The sequence below is a fragment of the Pelophylax lessonae genome (assembly GCF_965119305.1).
Source record: "Pelophylax lessonae genome assembly, chromosome: 4".
Lineage (NCBI taxonomy): Eukaryota > Metazoa > Chordata > Amphibia > Anura > Ranidae > Pelophylax > Pelophylax lessonae.
The window spans coordinates 527,988,817-528,005,402 of NC_138771.1; the positions used below are offsets into that span (position 1 = coordinate 527,988,817).

Below are 16,586 nucleotides of genomic sequence, written 5' to 3' on the forward strand. Positions count from 1 at the left end.
TCTCGGCCCAACAGAATGTCGGCCACTTCTCGAGCCGCTCGGGCACTCCTGGTGCCCCCTTGGTGGTTGATGTAGGCCACCGCCGTGGCATTGTCCGTCTGCACCCGAACCGGGCAGCCCTGCAGCCGGTCCGTCCAGCGATGAAGACAGAGCCTTATCGCACGCAATTCCAGAATGTTGATCGGGAGGGAAGACTCCCCCTCCGACCAGGTCCCCTGGGCGGACAGAACGCCCAGAACACCACCCCAGCCCGACAGGCTGGCATCCGTGGTGATTATCGTCCACGAGATCGGACGAAACGACTTGCCCCCGGACACCAACGGGGACTGGAGCCACCACAGAAGGTTTTCCCTGGTGCGATGACTCAACGAGATCTGAAGATCCAGAGATTGAGGTCGCCCGTCCCACTTGGACAAGATCTCCGCCTGGAGACCCCGCGTGTGAAACTGCGCGAAAGGAATCGCCTCGAAAGCCGAGACCATCAATCCCAGAAATCTCATACACGTCCGCAGAGACGAGTTCGGAACGTCCCTGAGGGACCTGACTTCCTCCTGAAGAGTCCTGAGTTTGTCTTCCGGCAGGAAGACCTTCGCCTGCACCGAGTCCAGCATCATTCCCAGATAGGGAAGACGAACCGACGGACTCAGTGTCGACTTTGGAACATTTATCGTCCAACCGAACTCCTGCAGAGTTTGCATCGTGACAGACAGGTCCTTCTCCAGACCCTGACTGGTCGCAGACCGAATCAGAATGTCGTCCAGATACCCCAGGACAGAAATGCCCTGGGCCCTCAATAATGCCAGAACCGGTGCAAGCACCTTGGTGAAGACCCGCGGAGCCGAGGCGAGCCCAAAGGGCAACGCCACGAACTGGTAGTGATCCTCCGCAATGGCAAATCGAAGGTATCTCTGATGACCCTCGAATATGGGGATGTGAAGATACGCATCCTTCAAATCGATGGAGGCCATGAATTCCCCCGGAACCAGGGCAGCCACCACCGAGCGCAGGGATTCCATGCGGAACTTGCGAACCCGCACAGAGCGGTTCAGAGCTTTCAAGTCCAGAATTGGACGAACCTTGCCCTCCTTTCTGGGCACGGTGAACAGATTGGAATAAAACCCCCGAAATCTGTCCCGATGAGGCACCGGAACCACCACTCCCTGAGCCCTCAGGTCCCGCACCGCCAGGTGCAGATCCCGCAGGCGCTCTGGAGACAGTTGTAGATTTGAGGGAAAAAATCTGCTCTCTGGCCGAGAGAGAAACTCGATCTTGTAACCAGATCGAACGATTTCCAGAACCCATCTGTCCCGCACACGGGCCAACCAGGGCTGAAGAAAACCGAGCAAGCGTCCCCCCACCCCAAAACTGGGTGAGGGCGCCCCTTCAGGCCGAACTGTTATGGGCCGCAGGTCCGGATTGGCCGGACTTCTGTTTCCCAGACCAGGGTTTCTTCTGAGAGCCCTGGCCTTTGAACGGTTTGCCCTTGTAGTGCGGCCGAAAGGCACGAAAGGACCCCTGAGGGGGCCGAAAATTCGCATGCTTCTTCCCAGAAGCCCCCTTAGCCTTGGGGAAATGGGGCAAGAGAGTGCTCTCACCCCCGGTGATCCCCTTAATCAACACATCCAGGGACTCCCCAAAAAGGCGAGACCCATCATAAGGCAGATTGGCTAAGGTTTTACATGAAGATTGGTCCACCGACCAACATTTCAACCAAACCAGGCGGCGAGACAACACCGCCACGCTGTGCACACGTGCAGCCAACGGAATCAGGTCCAGGTCCGCATCACACAGATACATGACACCCTGGTGGATCTGATCCACCATGTCCAGGGTCGCCGCCGAGGCCGAATCGGCCACTAGGACGCGCCTAAGCATCTGCGTCCAACTTGCGATCGCCTGGGCCGCCATGAGAGAAGCAAATAGAGCCTTAAGCATAGAACCCGTAACAGAATAAGTATGACGGGCAAGAGACTCCAGTCTCCTATCCGTGGCATCACGGAAAACAGGGGATCCCTCTGCAGGAATCGCAGTGGCTTTGTTCAAAACCGCAATTGCATGATCCACTGGTGGAGGCACACACCACCGTTCATCAGTGGCAGGGGAGAAAGGATAACGCAGCTTGAATTTACTTGGTACCGCAAAAGGTTTGCGCAGATCGCGCCATTGATCCTTTACAGCGCGCTGAAAATCAGCATTGCAGGGAAAAACCTGCGGCGTCCTGCGTTTTCTCTGCGTCCCATAAGCCGCCAAGGCAGCGGGGGGACACACTTCGTCCTGCAAACGTAGCGTCTGCTTAATGGAAGCAATCAACTCATCCATGATTGCAAGCTCTTCAGGCGAGCCAGGGGGAGAATTATCAACCCCCTCAACCTCACTCTATCAGAGAGGAGCGGGACCCCGATAGGGGGGTCCCTGCCAGAACAGCCCCATCACCTTCACCCTCAGAATCGGAGGACAGAGTAACTCTGGGCCGTTTAGTAGATTGAGCAGCCACCAGCATTTGCACCTGGGCAGCAAGGCCAGCCACAATAGTGGCTAAATCCCCCCCTGGGGGGGAAACAGCGGTCCCCTGGCTTTCCACCAATACTGTGGGAAACTTGCCCTCCTGAGAATCCATTGCCCCTGTACGCCAGACAACCAAGGGTTAACTGCCCCCTTTCAGCAAGCGCGGTAAGCGCAGCCCACCGCACACACTCAGGCACAATGAGACCCCCACAGGGAATATACAGACTGAATACAGGCAATGGACAACAGGAATAGAAGGATAAAACCTGAGGAGACCCCGCTGCTGCTGCTGCCTCGACCGGTGTTCCAGGAAAAAGGAAGTGATGCTGCCAGGGCGCTCTATGTAAGCCTATGGAGGCTACAAGAAAATGGCCGCCGTGCATGTAAACCATGCGGCCGGAGCGGGCGCCGGTAAAATGGCGTCGTTTGGCGCCGAAACCGCCGCTCCACAGTGCATAAAAACACACACAATTTCATCCCATTATATGGATACATGTTAGATCGCCGCAGCGATCGCTGTATATGCCCCAACATGCCATTAAAAACATGCCCCACAGCACACAGCTTCCCACACTGCCCAGCCTGACACACACAGTGTCATACAGCTCCCCCCCCCCCCCCCTTGCAGCCCACAGCATGCAGCCGAGAGATAGGGAGACAAGCAGTGTGATTTAAAGGCAGGTTACACAGTCCCAGACTGAGACCCCCCCCAGACAGACAGGTCCCCACATAGACACACTTACCTCATATGGCGTGGGGAACCCGCACAGGCGAACAAGCCGCTGCACATGAGGCAGGGAGAGTCGCAATTCAAGACGCACACAATGGCGGTTAAGAAACCGCACAGCGTCCGGTGAGGTAGCCACCTCACCAAACATCCCTGCACCGAACAGGGATGGGTCGTTCACCGTGCCAGGAGCGTTACCTGGCTGAACGCTCGATGGCAGACTGGGAAGCCACTGACCCACGACCTGCGATCAGGGGGATCAGCCCGAGACCCAGTCCGCATGATCCTCTTCGTCCGAAGAACTAACTAATGCTGACAAAAATAACAGCTAAGTAAAGGTAGAGAGAAAACTCAAACAAAATATTAAAAAGAAGAAAGAGTCTGGGACAGAAAGTCCCAGCACAGAGAGAGCCAGCCACTCCTGACAAGCTAGACATTAAAACTGAGATATGGTTGCAGGAAGTAGGAGGGTATTGACTGAGGGGACCACCCCTTGAGGGTGGGATATGTTAAAGCTTTATTGTTAACATATTCTGTTGCCTAGCTACTCCTTCGGAGCAAAGTCTAATACCCCATATGTGACGAATATGAAGAGGCGGCGACTGTCGGAGGACGTAAGAGAAAAATGTTTTGATTTTTAGTCCTATTACAAGGAATGTAAACATCCCTTGTAATAGAAATAGGCATGACAGGTCCTCTTTATTGTGAGATCTGGGGTCAAAAAGACCTCACAACTACACTAAAGAAAAAAAAAACAAAACGGCCCTTTAAACCGGTTGCTAGGCAACGACTTGACGTAGCTCCGGTCCTCCAAGACCATAGAGTCGAGTGAGGGCCATCTTGCCCTCACTTGACTTCCTGTCTCTGAGGATCCGGGACCGGATAGTTTTCCCCGCTGCCGGCAGGTCCGGTAAGCTGGGAAAACGTCTGGGACGGGGCGGGAGGGGGGGGCACCTCTTCCCCTGCACCGTAAGGGTAATTCCGCAGTGAATCCACCACTGGGACCCCCCTTATCTGAAAGCCAACCGCCCGCCGTTTAAAAAAAAATACCGGGGTTATGGCAGCTATCTGCGGCCATAACCCCAGTATTTAGCTTTTAATGGCCGACGTATATAGTCGTTAGGCGGTCGGTAAGTGGTTGCATGTATATAGCAAAAATTGCACCCCAAAATACATTGTATAAAGGAAAGTGTACAGGAATAGTCCGAGTCCATCTCCGATCCGCTACTATTAGCGATTTCGAATTCCGAATCGGATTCGGGATTTGATTCGGATACTGATGAGAGCTCCCCGGTGCTCTCATCAGTCATGGAGAGGACCTGAAGGGCCTCCTCGTTGCTGTACATCCTTTTTGACGTGCTGGCTGTGATGGGCTGTGCGACGGGTGACGGTTGACTGCGGATGACCACTGATGGGTGGCAGGTCTGATGGGTTGACAGGTGACGATGACTGATGGGGTGACAGGTGACGATGACTGATGGGGTGACAGGCGACGATGACTGATGGGGTGACAGGCGACGATGACTGATGGGGTGACAGGCAACGGTGACTGATGGGGTGACAGGCGACGATGACTGATGGAGTGACAGGCGACGATGACTGATGGAGTGACAGGCGACGATGACTGATAGAGTGACAGGCGACGATGACTGATGGGGTGACAGGCAACGATGACTGATGGGGTGACAAGTGGCGATGATTGATGGGGTGGCAGGTGATGATCACTAATGGGGTGACAGGTGACGATGACTGATGGGGTGGCAGGTGATGATCACTAATGGGGTGACAGGTGACGATGACTGATGGGGTGACAGGTGATGAGCGATGGTGCACGGCGGTACTGATGGCAGTCTCTGGTGACCGTTGAACTTTAGGCTACGTTCACATGTGAGCGTAGTGATCATGGGCAGAATCACTGCGATTCTGTCCGCGATCCGGAAATCATTGCAAATCGTGGGGCGCCTGTGCTTTGCCCGTGATTTTCAATAGCACCCCAAACGCTGTGCGATGTTGCCGCGATTTCCGCCTGCTGAATCGCGGTAACATGGCGCAAACAACGCATGATGCCCCAAAGAAACTCTTGTACCTTTTTTGGGCGGCATGCGTTGTTTGCGCGATGTTACCGCGATTCGGCAGGCGGAAATCGCGGCAACATCGCACAGCGTTTGGGGTGCTATTGCAAATCACGGGCAACGCACAGGCGCCCCACTATTTGCAATGATTTCCGGATCGCGGGCAGAATCGCTGTGATTCTGCCCGCGATCGCTACGCTCACATGTGAACGTTATGGGTGTCAATTTCTGGGCACTGATGAGGTGACTGTTGGGTGACAGGTGACATTGGGGGGGGCTGAGGACTGTGTGGGGACATTTACTGGTGTGCTTTAACATTCTGACAGGTACACAGATCAGTAACTCACTGTTTCTGGCTCTGCTCTCCTCACACTGGAAACTGTATGAGGAGAGAAGAGCTAGTAACAGTGAGTTACTGCTCTTTGTTTACATTTCGTGATCGGCTGTGAATGGATTCACAGCCGATCACATAGTAAACAGTCACTGTCCGTGACTGTTTACTACCGGCGGTGACAGCTGTGTTCCTAGGGAACACAGAGCCACCGACATGACCGCGCTGCGCGCTCCCGATCGCGCATGCGCGGTCATCTTGTGGGCTACTCTATTGTGATCGGCTGTGTCATTGGAACACAGCCGATCACGTGGGAAACAGCCATGCCCATTGGCTGTTTCCCCCCTGCCGGTGACGGGCTGTGTCCCGGGGACACGCCGACACCGGCAGTGCAGGGCGGCGCGCACACGATCGCGCGCCTGCCCTGCTGAAAGTGCCGCCGTCATATGACAGCGGCCCAGAACAATAGTCGCACCGCTCCGCCGTAATATGATGGCGGGTGGGCGGCAAGCGGTTAAGCTGGGAAAAATTCTTTGATTTTGACACTTAAAAAGCCCCTACAGGTCATCAGTTTAAAGTGAACCAAGAAAAATGGGCCTGGAGTTTGTGATCGCTGACGTGTGCAGTGATACGCAACATGGGTAGCGTAATTCGCAAGTAGACAACAATGAGACGCATTTACATTTTTGAATGCGTGCATGTGGGGGTGGAGCTTGAAAATTTCTTGGGGAGGGGATTTTAAGTGCTTAGGTGTAACTTTATTTTTGTACCACTTTTTTACTCTTTCATAAACTTTTTTCTACAAAAAGTTCAAATTTTATGGTTACACGTTCTCTTTACATCAGGGCTCTCATTAAATAGAACCTGGGCAACATGGTGAGGTGCCTGTTGGAGGGGGGACTGACACTCATGGCAGTTTGTAGACGTGATCCGGCGGCTGCACTGCTGCCAGATTGCTTCCATCTCACAGCCAAATTGTCAGATTTACACACACTCAGTGAGATGCTCTCTATTTAGGCATCATCTACATTTGTGATTGGAGAGGCAGTAAAAATGCATGACTGCTTATGCTGCGGAGGCACTGCCACCGCAGTATGGTGGTAGCGGGGAGGGGGGGGGTTTTATACTCCCAGCGGGTGCAGCCACTGTGTGTGTAACCCCCGCTGCCAAGGCTATACTATACATGATAGTAGCAGTGCCTCTGCAGCATAAGGGGGGAGCGATTGGGGGGTTTAGTCGTACATTTTTACTAACTCAAAAAAAAAAAGAAGGTGTAGATGATACCTAAAAAAGGACACATCTTACTGTGGTTATGATCATTATCAGGATGATGATCACAGTAAAGTAGCTGCTATTTGTACTGGCTTGCCACTTGCAGTAGTCTAGTAGTCTAGGTGCTGCACATGACTATCACAATACAATCATGTGCAAAAGGTTCCCCCCCTTTAAAAATGTATAGCACAAAAAATACAGAACACATGTAAAAAGACAACATACACAGTGCCTTGCAAAGTATTCACCCCCCCTTGACTTTTCATATATTTTGTTATACAGCCTCAAGTTCAAGGTTTTGTTAATCTGAATTTTATGTGATAGACTATTGTGTTCTGATCCAAGTTGGTGAAGTGAAATGAGAAAAATATATACATAAAACTATTTTTTAGAAATAGAAAATTGTCATGTGCGTATGTATTCACCCCCTTTGTTATGAAGCCTATAAAAAGCTCTGGTGCAACAAATTACCTTCAGAAGTCGCATAATTAGTGAAATGATGTCCACCTGTGTGCAATCTAAGTGTCACATGATCTGTCATTACATATACACACCTTTTTTTGAAAGCCCCCAGAGGCTGCAACACCTAAGCAAGAGGCACCACTAACCAAACACTGCCATGAAGACCAAGGAACTCTCCAAACAAGTAAGGGACAATGTGTTGAGAAGTACAAGTGAGGGTTAGGTTATAAAAAAAATATCCAAATCTTTGATGATCCCCAGGAGCACCGTCAAATCTATCATAACCAAATGGAAAGAACATGGCACAACAGCAAACCTGCCAAGAGACGGCCGTCCACCAAAACTCACGGACCGGGCAAGGAGGGCATTAATCAGAGAGGCAGCACAGAGACCTAAGGTAACCCTGGAGGAGCTGCAGAGTTCCACAGCAGAGACTGAAGTATCTGTACATAGGAGGACCATAAGCCGTACGCTCCATAGAGTTGGGCCTTATGGCAGAGTGGCCAGAAGAAAGCCATTACTTCAGCAAAAAACAAAAATGGCACGTTTTGAGTTTGCGAAAAGGCATGTGGGAGACTCCCAAAATGTATGGAAGAAGGTGCTCTGGTCGGATGAGACTAAAACTGAACTTTTTGGCCATCAAAGAAAACGCTATGTTTGGCGCAAACCCAACACATCACATCACCCAAAGAACACCATCCCCACAGTGAAACATGGTGGTGGCAGCATCATGCTGTGGGGATGTTTTTCAGCAGCCGGGACTGGGAAACCGGTCAGAGTTGAGGGAAAGATGGATGGTGCTAAATACAGGGATATTCTTGAGCAAAACCTGTACCACTCTGTGCATGAATTGAGGCTAGGACGGAGGTTCACCTTCCAGGACAATGACCCCAAACAAACTGCTAAAGCAACACTTGAGTGGTTTAAGGGGAAACATGTAAATGTGTTGGAATGGCCTAGTCAAAGCCCAGACCTCAATCCAATAGAAAATCTGTGGTCAGACTTAAAGATGTTGTTGATGCTGTTTATAAGTGCAAACCATCCAACTTGAAGGAGCAGGAGCAATTTTGCAAGGAGGAATGGGCGAAAATCCCAGTGGTAAGATGTGGCAAGCTCATGGAGACTTGTCCAAAGCGACTTGGAGCTGCGATTGCCGCAAAAGGTGGCTCTACAAATGATTGACTTTAGGGGGGTGAATAGTTATGCATATTTACAAAAAAAAAAAAAAAACACACACACAAACACCTTCAAAGTTGTGGACATGTTCTGTAACTTAAATGATGCAAATCCTCAAACAATCCATGTTAATTCCAGGTTGTGAGGCAACAAAAACTCAAAAAATGCCAAGGGGGTGAATACTTTAAGGCACTGTACACTACTCATTCACAGCCACCCTCCCTCCTGCCCCCCTGTTTCATTTTAAATCCATCCTGATAGGAGCAATGACTGACCCATGTGACCAGAATATTTTCAACCATATATTACTGGAAACCATATCCCTGCAGTTCGTAGGCCATCTACCCTCAAGGATGGAGATCAGTTTTGGGTTGTAAATGGGGTTTCATTTAATCTGTTTGGGTCTTTTATTAAATAATAAAAGGTTTGTTGGACGAATGTATATTATACTGAGGACACAAAGTTGTGCCATGGGATGGATATTCGTGGAGGTGTTGATTACACAGCGCGTACTTTGTTAATGGTGGGTGATCGGTCAACGCAGTGGAAACTGCAGTTCAATGTTTCTGTATGCAAAATAATAAACTTAAGGGGGGAAGAAAAAAAAAAAAAAAAAAAAAGGATCCTCTGATAGAGTACAATAATGGGTACAGAGTACAATAATGGGTACAGAGTACAATAATGGGTACAGAGTACAATAATGGGTACAGAGTACAATAATGGGTACAGTGGTAATCAAAACTACATTTCTAAGGATTGTAAAATGAGAATGGCGAGGTCTAGCAGAGGCAGCAAAGATTTCTAGTGATCACCAGGAAAACCCCCAGCAGGAGGAAGGAGGAACAGATTCTCATGTACAGATCTTTAGTTCCAACTAGAGGGATCTCCAGAAGGATGGAGGACAGGATTCCCCTAACATCTTACATTATCACTACAGGGATCCCCAGCAAGAGTAACATGGCACGGTTGTTGGTACCAGACGGGCAGGTAAGAGTATTTCAAAAACTGCTGATCTACTGGGATTTTTTACGCACAACCATCTCTAGAGTTTACAGAGATTGGCCCGAAGAAGAGAAAATATTCAGTGAGCAGCAGTTGTGTGGAGAAAAATGCCTTAGTGAGGTCAGAGGAGAATGGGCAGACTAGTTTGAGATGATAGAAAGGCAACAGTAACTGAAATAATCACTTATTACAACCAAGGTATGCAGGATACCATCTCGGAATGCATAATACATCGAAGCAGATGGGCTACAGCAGCAGAAGACCACACCAGGTGCCACTCCTGTCAGCTAAGAACAGGAAACTGAGGCTACAATTCCCACAGGCTCATGAAATTTGGACAATAGACGATTGGAAAAAATGTTGCCTGGTGTGAGGAGTCTCGATTTCAGCTGTGACATTCAGATGGTAGGGTCAGAATTTGGCGTAAACAACATGAAAGCATGGATCCATCCTGCTTTGTATCAACAGTTCAGGCTGGTGGTGTGATGGTGTGGGGGATATTTTTCTGATCCTGTCCATCCCTTTAAGACTACACAGTGTACCCATCTGATGGCTCCATCCAGCAGCAAAATGCACCATGTCACAAAACTCAAATCATCTCAAACCAGTTTCTTGAACATGACAATGAGGTCACTGTACTCCAATGGTCTCTACAGTCACCAGATCTCAATCCAATAGAGCACCTTTGGGATGTGGTGGAACGGATGATTCTCATCATGGATGTGCAGCTGACAAATCTGCAGCAACTGTGTGATGCTATCAGGTTAACATGGTCCAAAATCTCTGAGGAATGTTTTCAACACTTTGTCGAGTCTAAACCACGAAGAATTAAGGCAGTTCTGAGCGCAAAAGAAGGGTCCAACCTGGTAGTAGCAAGGTGTACCTAATAAAGCGGCCGGTGAGTGTATAGCGTTAGTGGACGGTGAGTGTATAGCGTTAGTGGACGGTGAGTGTATAGCGTTAGTGGACGGGGAGTGTATAGCGTTAGTGGACGGGGAGTGTATAGCGTTAGTGGACGGGGAGTGTATAGCGTTAGTGGACGGGGAGTGTATAGCGTTAGTGGACGGGGAGTGTATAGCGTTAGTGGACGGTGAGTGTATAGCGTTAGTGGACGGTGAGTGTATAGCGTTAGTGGACGGTGAGTGTATAGCGTTAGTGGACGGTGAGTGTATAGCGTTAGTGGACGGTGAGTGTATAGCGTTAGTGGACGGTGAGTGTATAGCGTTAGTGGACGGTGAGTGTATAGCGTTAGTGGACGGTGAGTGTATAGCGTTAGTGGACGGTGAGTGTATAGCGTTAGTGGACGGTGAGTGTATAGCGTTAGTGGACGGTGAGTGTATAGCGTTAGTGGACGGTGAGTGTATAGCGTTAGTGGACGGTGAGTGTATAGCGTTAGTGGACGGTGAGTGTATAGCGTTAGTGGACGGTGAGTGTATAGCGTTAGTGGACGGTGAGTGTATAGCGTTAGTGGACGGTGAGTGTATAGCGTTAGTGGACGGTGAGTGTATAGCGTTAGTGGACGGTGAGTGTATACCGATAGTGGCCGGGGAGTGTATACCGATAGTGGCCGGGGAGTGTATACCGATAGTGGCCGGGGAGTGTATACCGATAGTGGCCGGGGAGTGTATACCGATAGTGGCCGGGAAGTGTATACCGATAGTGGCCGGGGAGTGTATACCGATAGTGGCCGGGGAGTGTATACCTTTAACGGCCGGGAGTGTATACCTTTAGCGGCCGGGGAGTGTATACCTTTAGCGGCCGGGGAGTGTATACCTTTAGCGGCCGGGGAGTGTATACCTTTAGCGGCCGGGGAGTGTATACCTTTAACGGCCGGGAGTGTATACCTTTAGCGGCCAGGGAGTGTATACCTTTAGTGGCCGGGGAGTGTATACCTTTAGCGGCCGGGGAGTGTATACCTTTAGCGGCCGGGGAGTGTATACCTTTAGTTACAACTAGGAGGATCACCAGAAGGAGGAAAGAGGTCCTACTTCCCTTTTATGGATCTTAAGTCAGGACTAGAGAAATCAACAAAAGAAAGGGAGGTCCCAATGCACACAGGAGAAAAAAAAAAAAAAAAAGAACGCCCATGCTATAGCACGCCACAATGTACAGATGTGTTGTGAGCCCAAAGCTTTCAGTACACTTCCTGTGCTTGTAGTTATCACTTAGCATTATCCTAGGCATCTTTAAAAAGGTCTATATAACACTTACCCCCTATGGAAAAGAGCAGGGGGGAGGGGGTTTGTAGCTTTGTACTAGGTGACAACACGGTTTCTCTATGGATACAGTCCAGTGAAGGAGAGTGGTCACCCCAAGACAGAGGTGTGATATTCACAGGATCCCCAGATAATAAAAACTAATGCAGCCACCAAATCTAGTATGCTGCAACAGATTGCCTTTTCTTGGGTTTAGATACACAATAAAGCATGCAGAAGGTGTAAATAGGTGCTAAAATCCATGAGACCAAAATTTGTATTTTTTACCTTCACCAGTTCCTTAAACTTGGAGTCTTCTTTGGAATTGGGGTCGATCATGGTCCTCTCCTCATTCTCCTCTGCAAAGCGATGAGAAGTAGATGCAGTCAGAGACATGACAGCAATCAGTCTGAACAGTCATAGTCATGAAATGTATAGAATGTACAAATATCTACTTCCTCTGGAAGATTTCCATTGGCTGAGAGGTGACACATTCTGGCTCACAGAAGGTCATCAGGCTCATCTGAGGGATGATTTTCCAGTGGAAGTATGTTGGGACTGGATATATACCAAAAAGTGATGGTGTGTGGGGGGGAGGGGAACTGCCGGCAATTATTCATCAACACTGCCTACTGTAAATGTAGTCATAGACCCCAAATAACACACAAGTGTAGACAACACCAAGTAAGGGCAGACATTGGTCAAAGGAGAAAAAGAAGCGACATCTACAATCCCTGGCAAAGAAAAGTATGAAATCACCACTCTTGGAAAATGTTCATTCAATGGTTTAGAAAAAAAAAAAAAAACGAATCACAGACATGCTTCACAACTATTTTCATTTAACATTCTATCCTTCTGGCTTTAAGAAGCACTTAAAAAAAGAAAAAAAAAAAAAAGAAAAAACTACTGTAGTCAATTGCAACTGTTTTGTTTTTTTTTGCAGATCAAGCAGAGGGGGAAAAATGAAATCTCTCAATTCTGAGGAAAATATTATGGAATCATGGAAAAAAAAACCACTACAGTACACCACTAGTTTTTTTCTGTTTAGGTGTTGATGATGGTTTTCGTTTGGCTTTTCTGTATGTAAATCTAATTTTCCTTAGGCGATGTCTTACAGTTCGGTCACAGACATTGACTCCAGTTTCTGACCATTTGCTCCTCATTTGTTGTGCATTTTCTGTTTTCAAGGCATATTGCTTTAAGTTTTCTATCTTGACGCTTTGATGTCTTCCTTGGTCTACCAGTACACTTCCCGTCTTCCTTGGTCTACCAGTACACTTCCCGTCTTCCTTGGTCTACCAGTACACTTCCCTTTAACAACTTTCCTATTTGATTTGTACTTGGTCCAGATTTTAGTCACAGCTGACTGGGAACAACCAACATCTTTTACAACATTCCATGAGGATTTACCTTTTCAAAGAATTTTTAAAATCCTCTCCTTTGTTTCAACGGACATCTCTCGTGTTGGAGCCATGATTCCGGTCAATCAGGTTGGTGCAACAGCTCACCAAGGCGTGCAAGCACTCTTTTTAAACTGGAGATTAGTTAACCAATGTAATCTCATGCAGATGTTTATTTTAGAACTGCAAAGTACAAGGCGATTCCATATTATTTTCTTAAGGATTGAGTGATTCCATATTTTTTTCTTCCTCTGCTTGATCTGCAAAAACAGTTTCAATGGACTACAGTTTTCTCTTTCTTTAATTTTTTTAAGTGTTTCCTAAAACCAAAAAGTTGGAACGTCTGTGATTAGTTTTTTTCTACGCAATTAAACAATTGAATGAACATTTTTCAACAGTGGTGATTCCATACTTTTTGCCAGGGTTTGTAGGATACAGTCTGTAAATAGTAATAATCCAGCGTTTTAGTCTTTGTCCACGTCGGCTTCTATTAGAAGGAGGGATGGGCCACCTCCAGGCTCACCTGCCCCCTAGGGATCTATCCATTAGAATGCATGTGCTTCCACTGTGAAGACTCTCATAAATGTACTAGAGTTAGGACTGCAGGTAATACAGGGTGCCGTGAAGTGGCCCTGCAGCTTACACATGCGTCTGCAAATGTGTGCTAACTAACCCCTGTTTTGATGCAAACTGTTAGACAGGTTAATTTGGTTGGTAAGCAAACTGGTTAGCAAATTGAACTGGGAATTTTTATTTTTGTTTGTCCCTTTGTCCACGTTCCCCTGTAATATGGTATCTGTTAAACCTTCCCATAGATCCATGGATTATCCACTCCCTTTAGCATCGTGATAAAATTGCAGTGCAATACAGAGAAATAAATCACTGCAGTACTGTCACCACATGGGCATGACATTTTAGATGGACTTAATGAAAAAAAATAGTAATATGTATAAATAAAAAAAAAAAAAAAAAAAAAAAAAAAAAAAGGTATGGTCACAATACTCTTAGAACCCATATAATACTGTACCAAGCATGGTGTCCTCCGGGTGGATGTCAATAGGAGCGGGGGACATTGGCGCATTGATGGCATTTTTTCCTTCTTCCTGGAGATCACTCACTGCAACAAAAGAAAGCAAATGCTAGAACATTTCCAATAACAACGCTGTTGCTTTGGCAAACATTGTGGAAAAATGCAACCAAAATACTGAAATGTAAAAAAAAAAAAACTACTGTTTTTTTAATCGATATACTTTAAGAACATGCTACATAGAATTATTCTCCTTGCAATGTTTACAATCTCTGAACATATTGACCCCCAGCACCCCAAAACCCCCTGCATGACTTCTACATTTAACAACTACTTAATGGTTTGAAAATTCCATTCATTTGCATGGAATGGAAAGCGAATATCTGCAGGGGTGGAAGACTTCATAAATTTGTTCCCCAGATTATAAATCTGCTTCCTCAGGGGATCAATAGAAGTTGATAGAGCTACAAAATCATAAGAAAATAATCAGAAAACTGTATACATCGGAAAGAATCTTCACAGCTTGTGAAAAGCTGTCATATTATATATTATATGTACAGATTGATTTATGCATTCCATCCAATAATCAGAACACTGCTCATTTGTCAGAGGCTAAACATCACAAGGCAGTACTAGAAAATGACAAAGGACATGCACGGATTACCACCAATAACTGACTAAAGATGCAAATGAATTGTTCAAATATTTACCGGTCTCCACTTGGACCATATAGCCATCCCATCTGCTAACATTTAACAGCAGGTTGCCTCTAAAGCCCCGTACACACGAGTAGAAATTCGGCCGGGAAATTTCGTCAGACGACCGATCTGCCGATTTTCGGCTTGTTAGTATGATGCTTCTGACAACCGACTCAGACTTTTCGGCCTGGTGTGCAGGCTATAAAATTTTTGTCGACCATCAAAACACGTCCGATTTTCATCTCATTAGTACAGATTTCGATGGGGAAAAATCTTATGAGCAAGACTAGGCATGCTCAGAGATGAAAGAACACATAGGGCTCTTTCACACGGGCGTTCCGTATGTCCGTTTTTCATCCCATCCGTTTGCGGATGAAAAACGGACATAATGTATCTCTATGTAAATACGGATGTCATCGGATGATCATTCTCTGACATCCGTTTTTTGTCAGTTCAGTTTTTTTGAACGGAGGAGAACCCTATTTTTTCTTCCTTTCAAAAAACGGAACGGAAGCAAAAACGGATGTCAGTGGTGTCATCCGCTGACATCTGTATTTACATAGACATGCATTATGTCAGTTTTTCATCCGCAAACGGATGGGATGAAAAACGGACATACGGACCGGATGACACAAGTGTCATCCGTGTCCGTTACAAAAAAAAAAAAAAAAAAAGGACCTGATCGGGCAAAAAAAAAAAAAAAAGGAACGCCCGTGTGAAAGAGCCCATAGAAAGCAATCCAACACATGACATCACTTATGAAGTAGAATTCTGTCGTGCAGGAAAATTTGTGTGCAGTCTAGAGCACATTCCAACCAACAGACACCACTCTGGACAAAAGACGGAGGACCGGCCGGCAGAAATTCGTTGCGTGTACGAGGCTTAAGACTCTGTTCTCACTAGTGCGATTTTCAGAGTGACTTTCATGCGACTTATTACATTCTTTGAAGTTCAAGCTGCATCAAAGAAGTGCAGGAAATATTTAAGATGCTGTGACTTTAGTTGCGTAGATTGGATCAGGGGACGTTGAAATAATGGGTTGACATGTCATGGAACTTTATGTGTCTCAAGTCGTATGACAAGTCGCATTAGTGTGAACTGAGCCGCAGGAGATGTACAGATCTGGGAACTCTGAACTGGGACGGTGGGAACCCCTCATAATGGGTATAGCAGATGGACAGGTCTAGAATCTCAGCACAGGGATGGTGGGAACCTCTTATAATGGGTACAGCAGATGGACAGGTCTAGAATCTCAGCACAGGGATGGTGGGAACCTCTTATAATGGGTACAGCAGATGGACAGGTCTAGAATCTCAGCACAGGGATGGTGGGAACCTCTTATAATGGGTACAGCAGATGGACAGGTCTAAATCTCAGCACAGGGATGGTGGGAACCCCTCATAATGGGTACAGAAGATGCACAGGTCCAGAATCTCAGCACATGGATGGTGGGAACCCCTCATAATGGGTACAGCAGATGGACAGGTCTAGAATCTCAGCACAGGGATGGTGGGAACCTCTCATAATGGGTACAGCAGATGGACAGGTCTAAATCTCAGCACAGGGATGGTGGGAACCTCTCATAATGGGTACAGCAGATGGACAGGTCTAAATCTCAGCACAGGGATGGTGGGAACCTCCCATAATGGGTACAGAAGATGCACAGGTCCAGAATCTCAGCACATGGATGGTGGGAACCCCTCATAATGGGTACAGCAG

The 16,586-nt window shown here is 47.4% G+C and overlaps 1 protein-coding gene across 3 annotated transcripts in view; it reads right to left on the minus strand.

The window, feature by feature from the left end:
• Positions 1-16,586, minus strand: part of PARVB (parvin beta) — a 93,358-nt gene that overhangs the window by 44,158 nt on the left and 32,614 nt on the right. For all 3 annotated transcript variants that reach the window (XM_082256873.1, XM_082256875.1, XM_082256874.1), the window contains exons 2-3: positions 14,170-14,259; positions 12,031-12,101 (exon numbers count right to left, since the gene is read on the minus strand). In XM_082256873.1, coding sequence (XP_082112999.1) covers positions 12,031-12,101; positions 14,170-14,259 — 161 coding nt within the window. The remainder of the gene's footprint in view (positions 1-12,030; positions 12,102-14,169; positions 14,260-16,586) is intronic.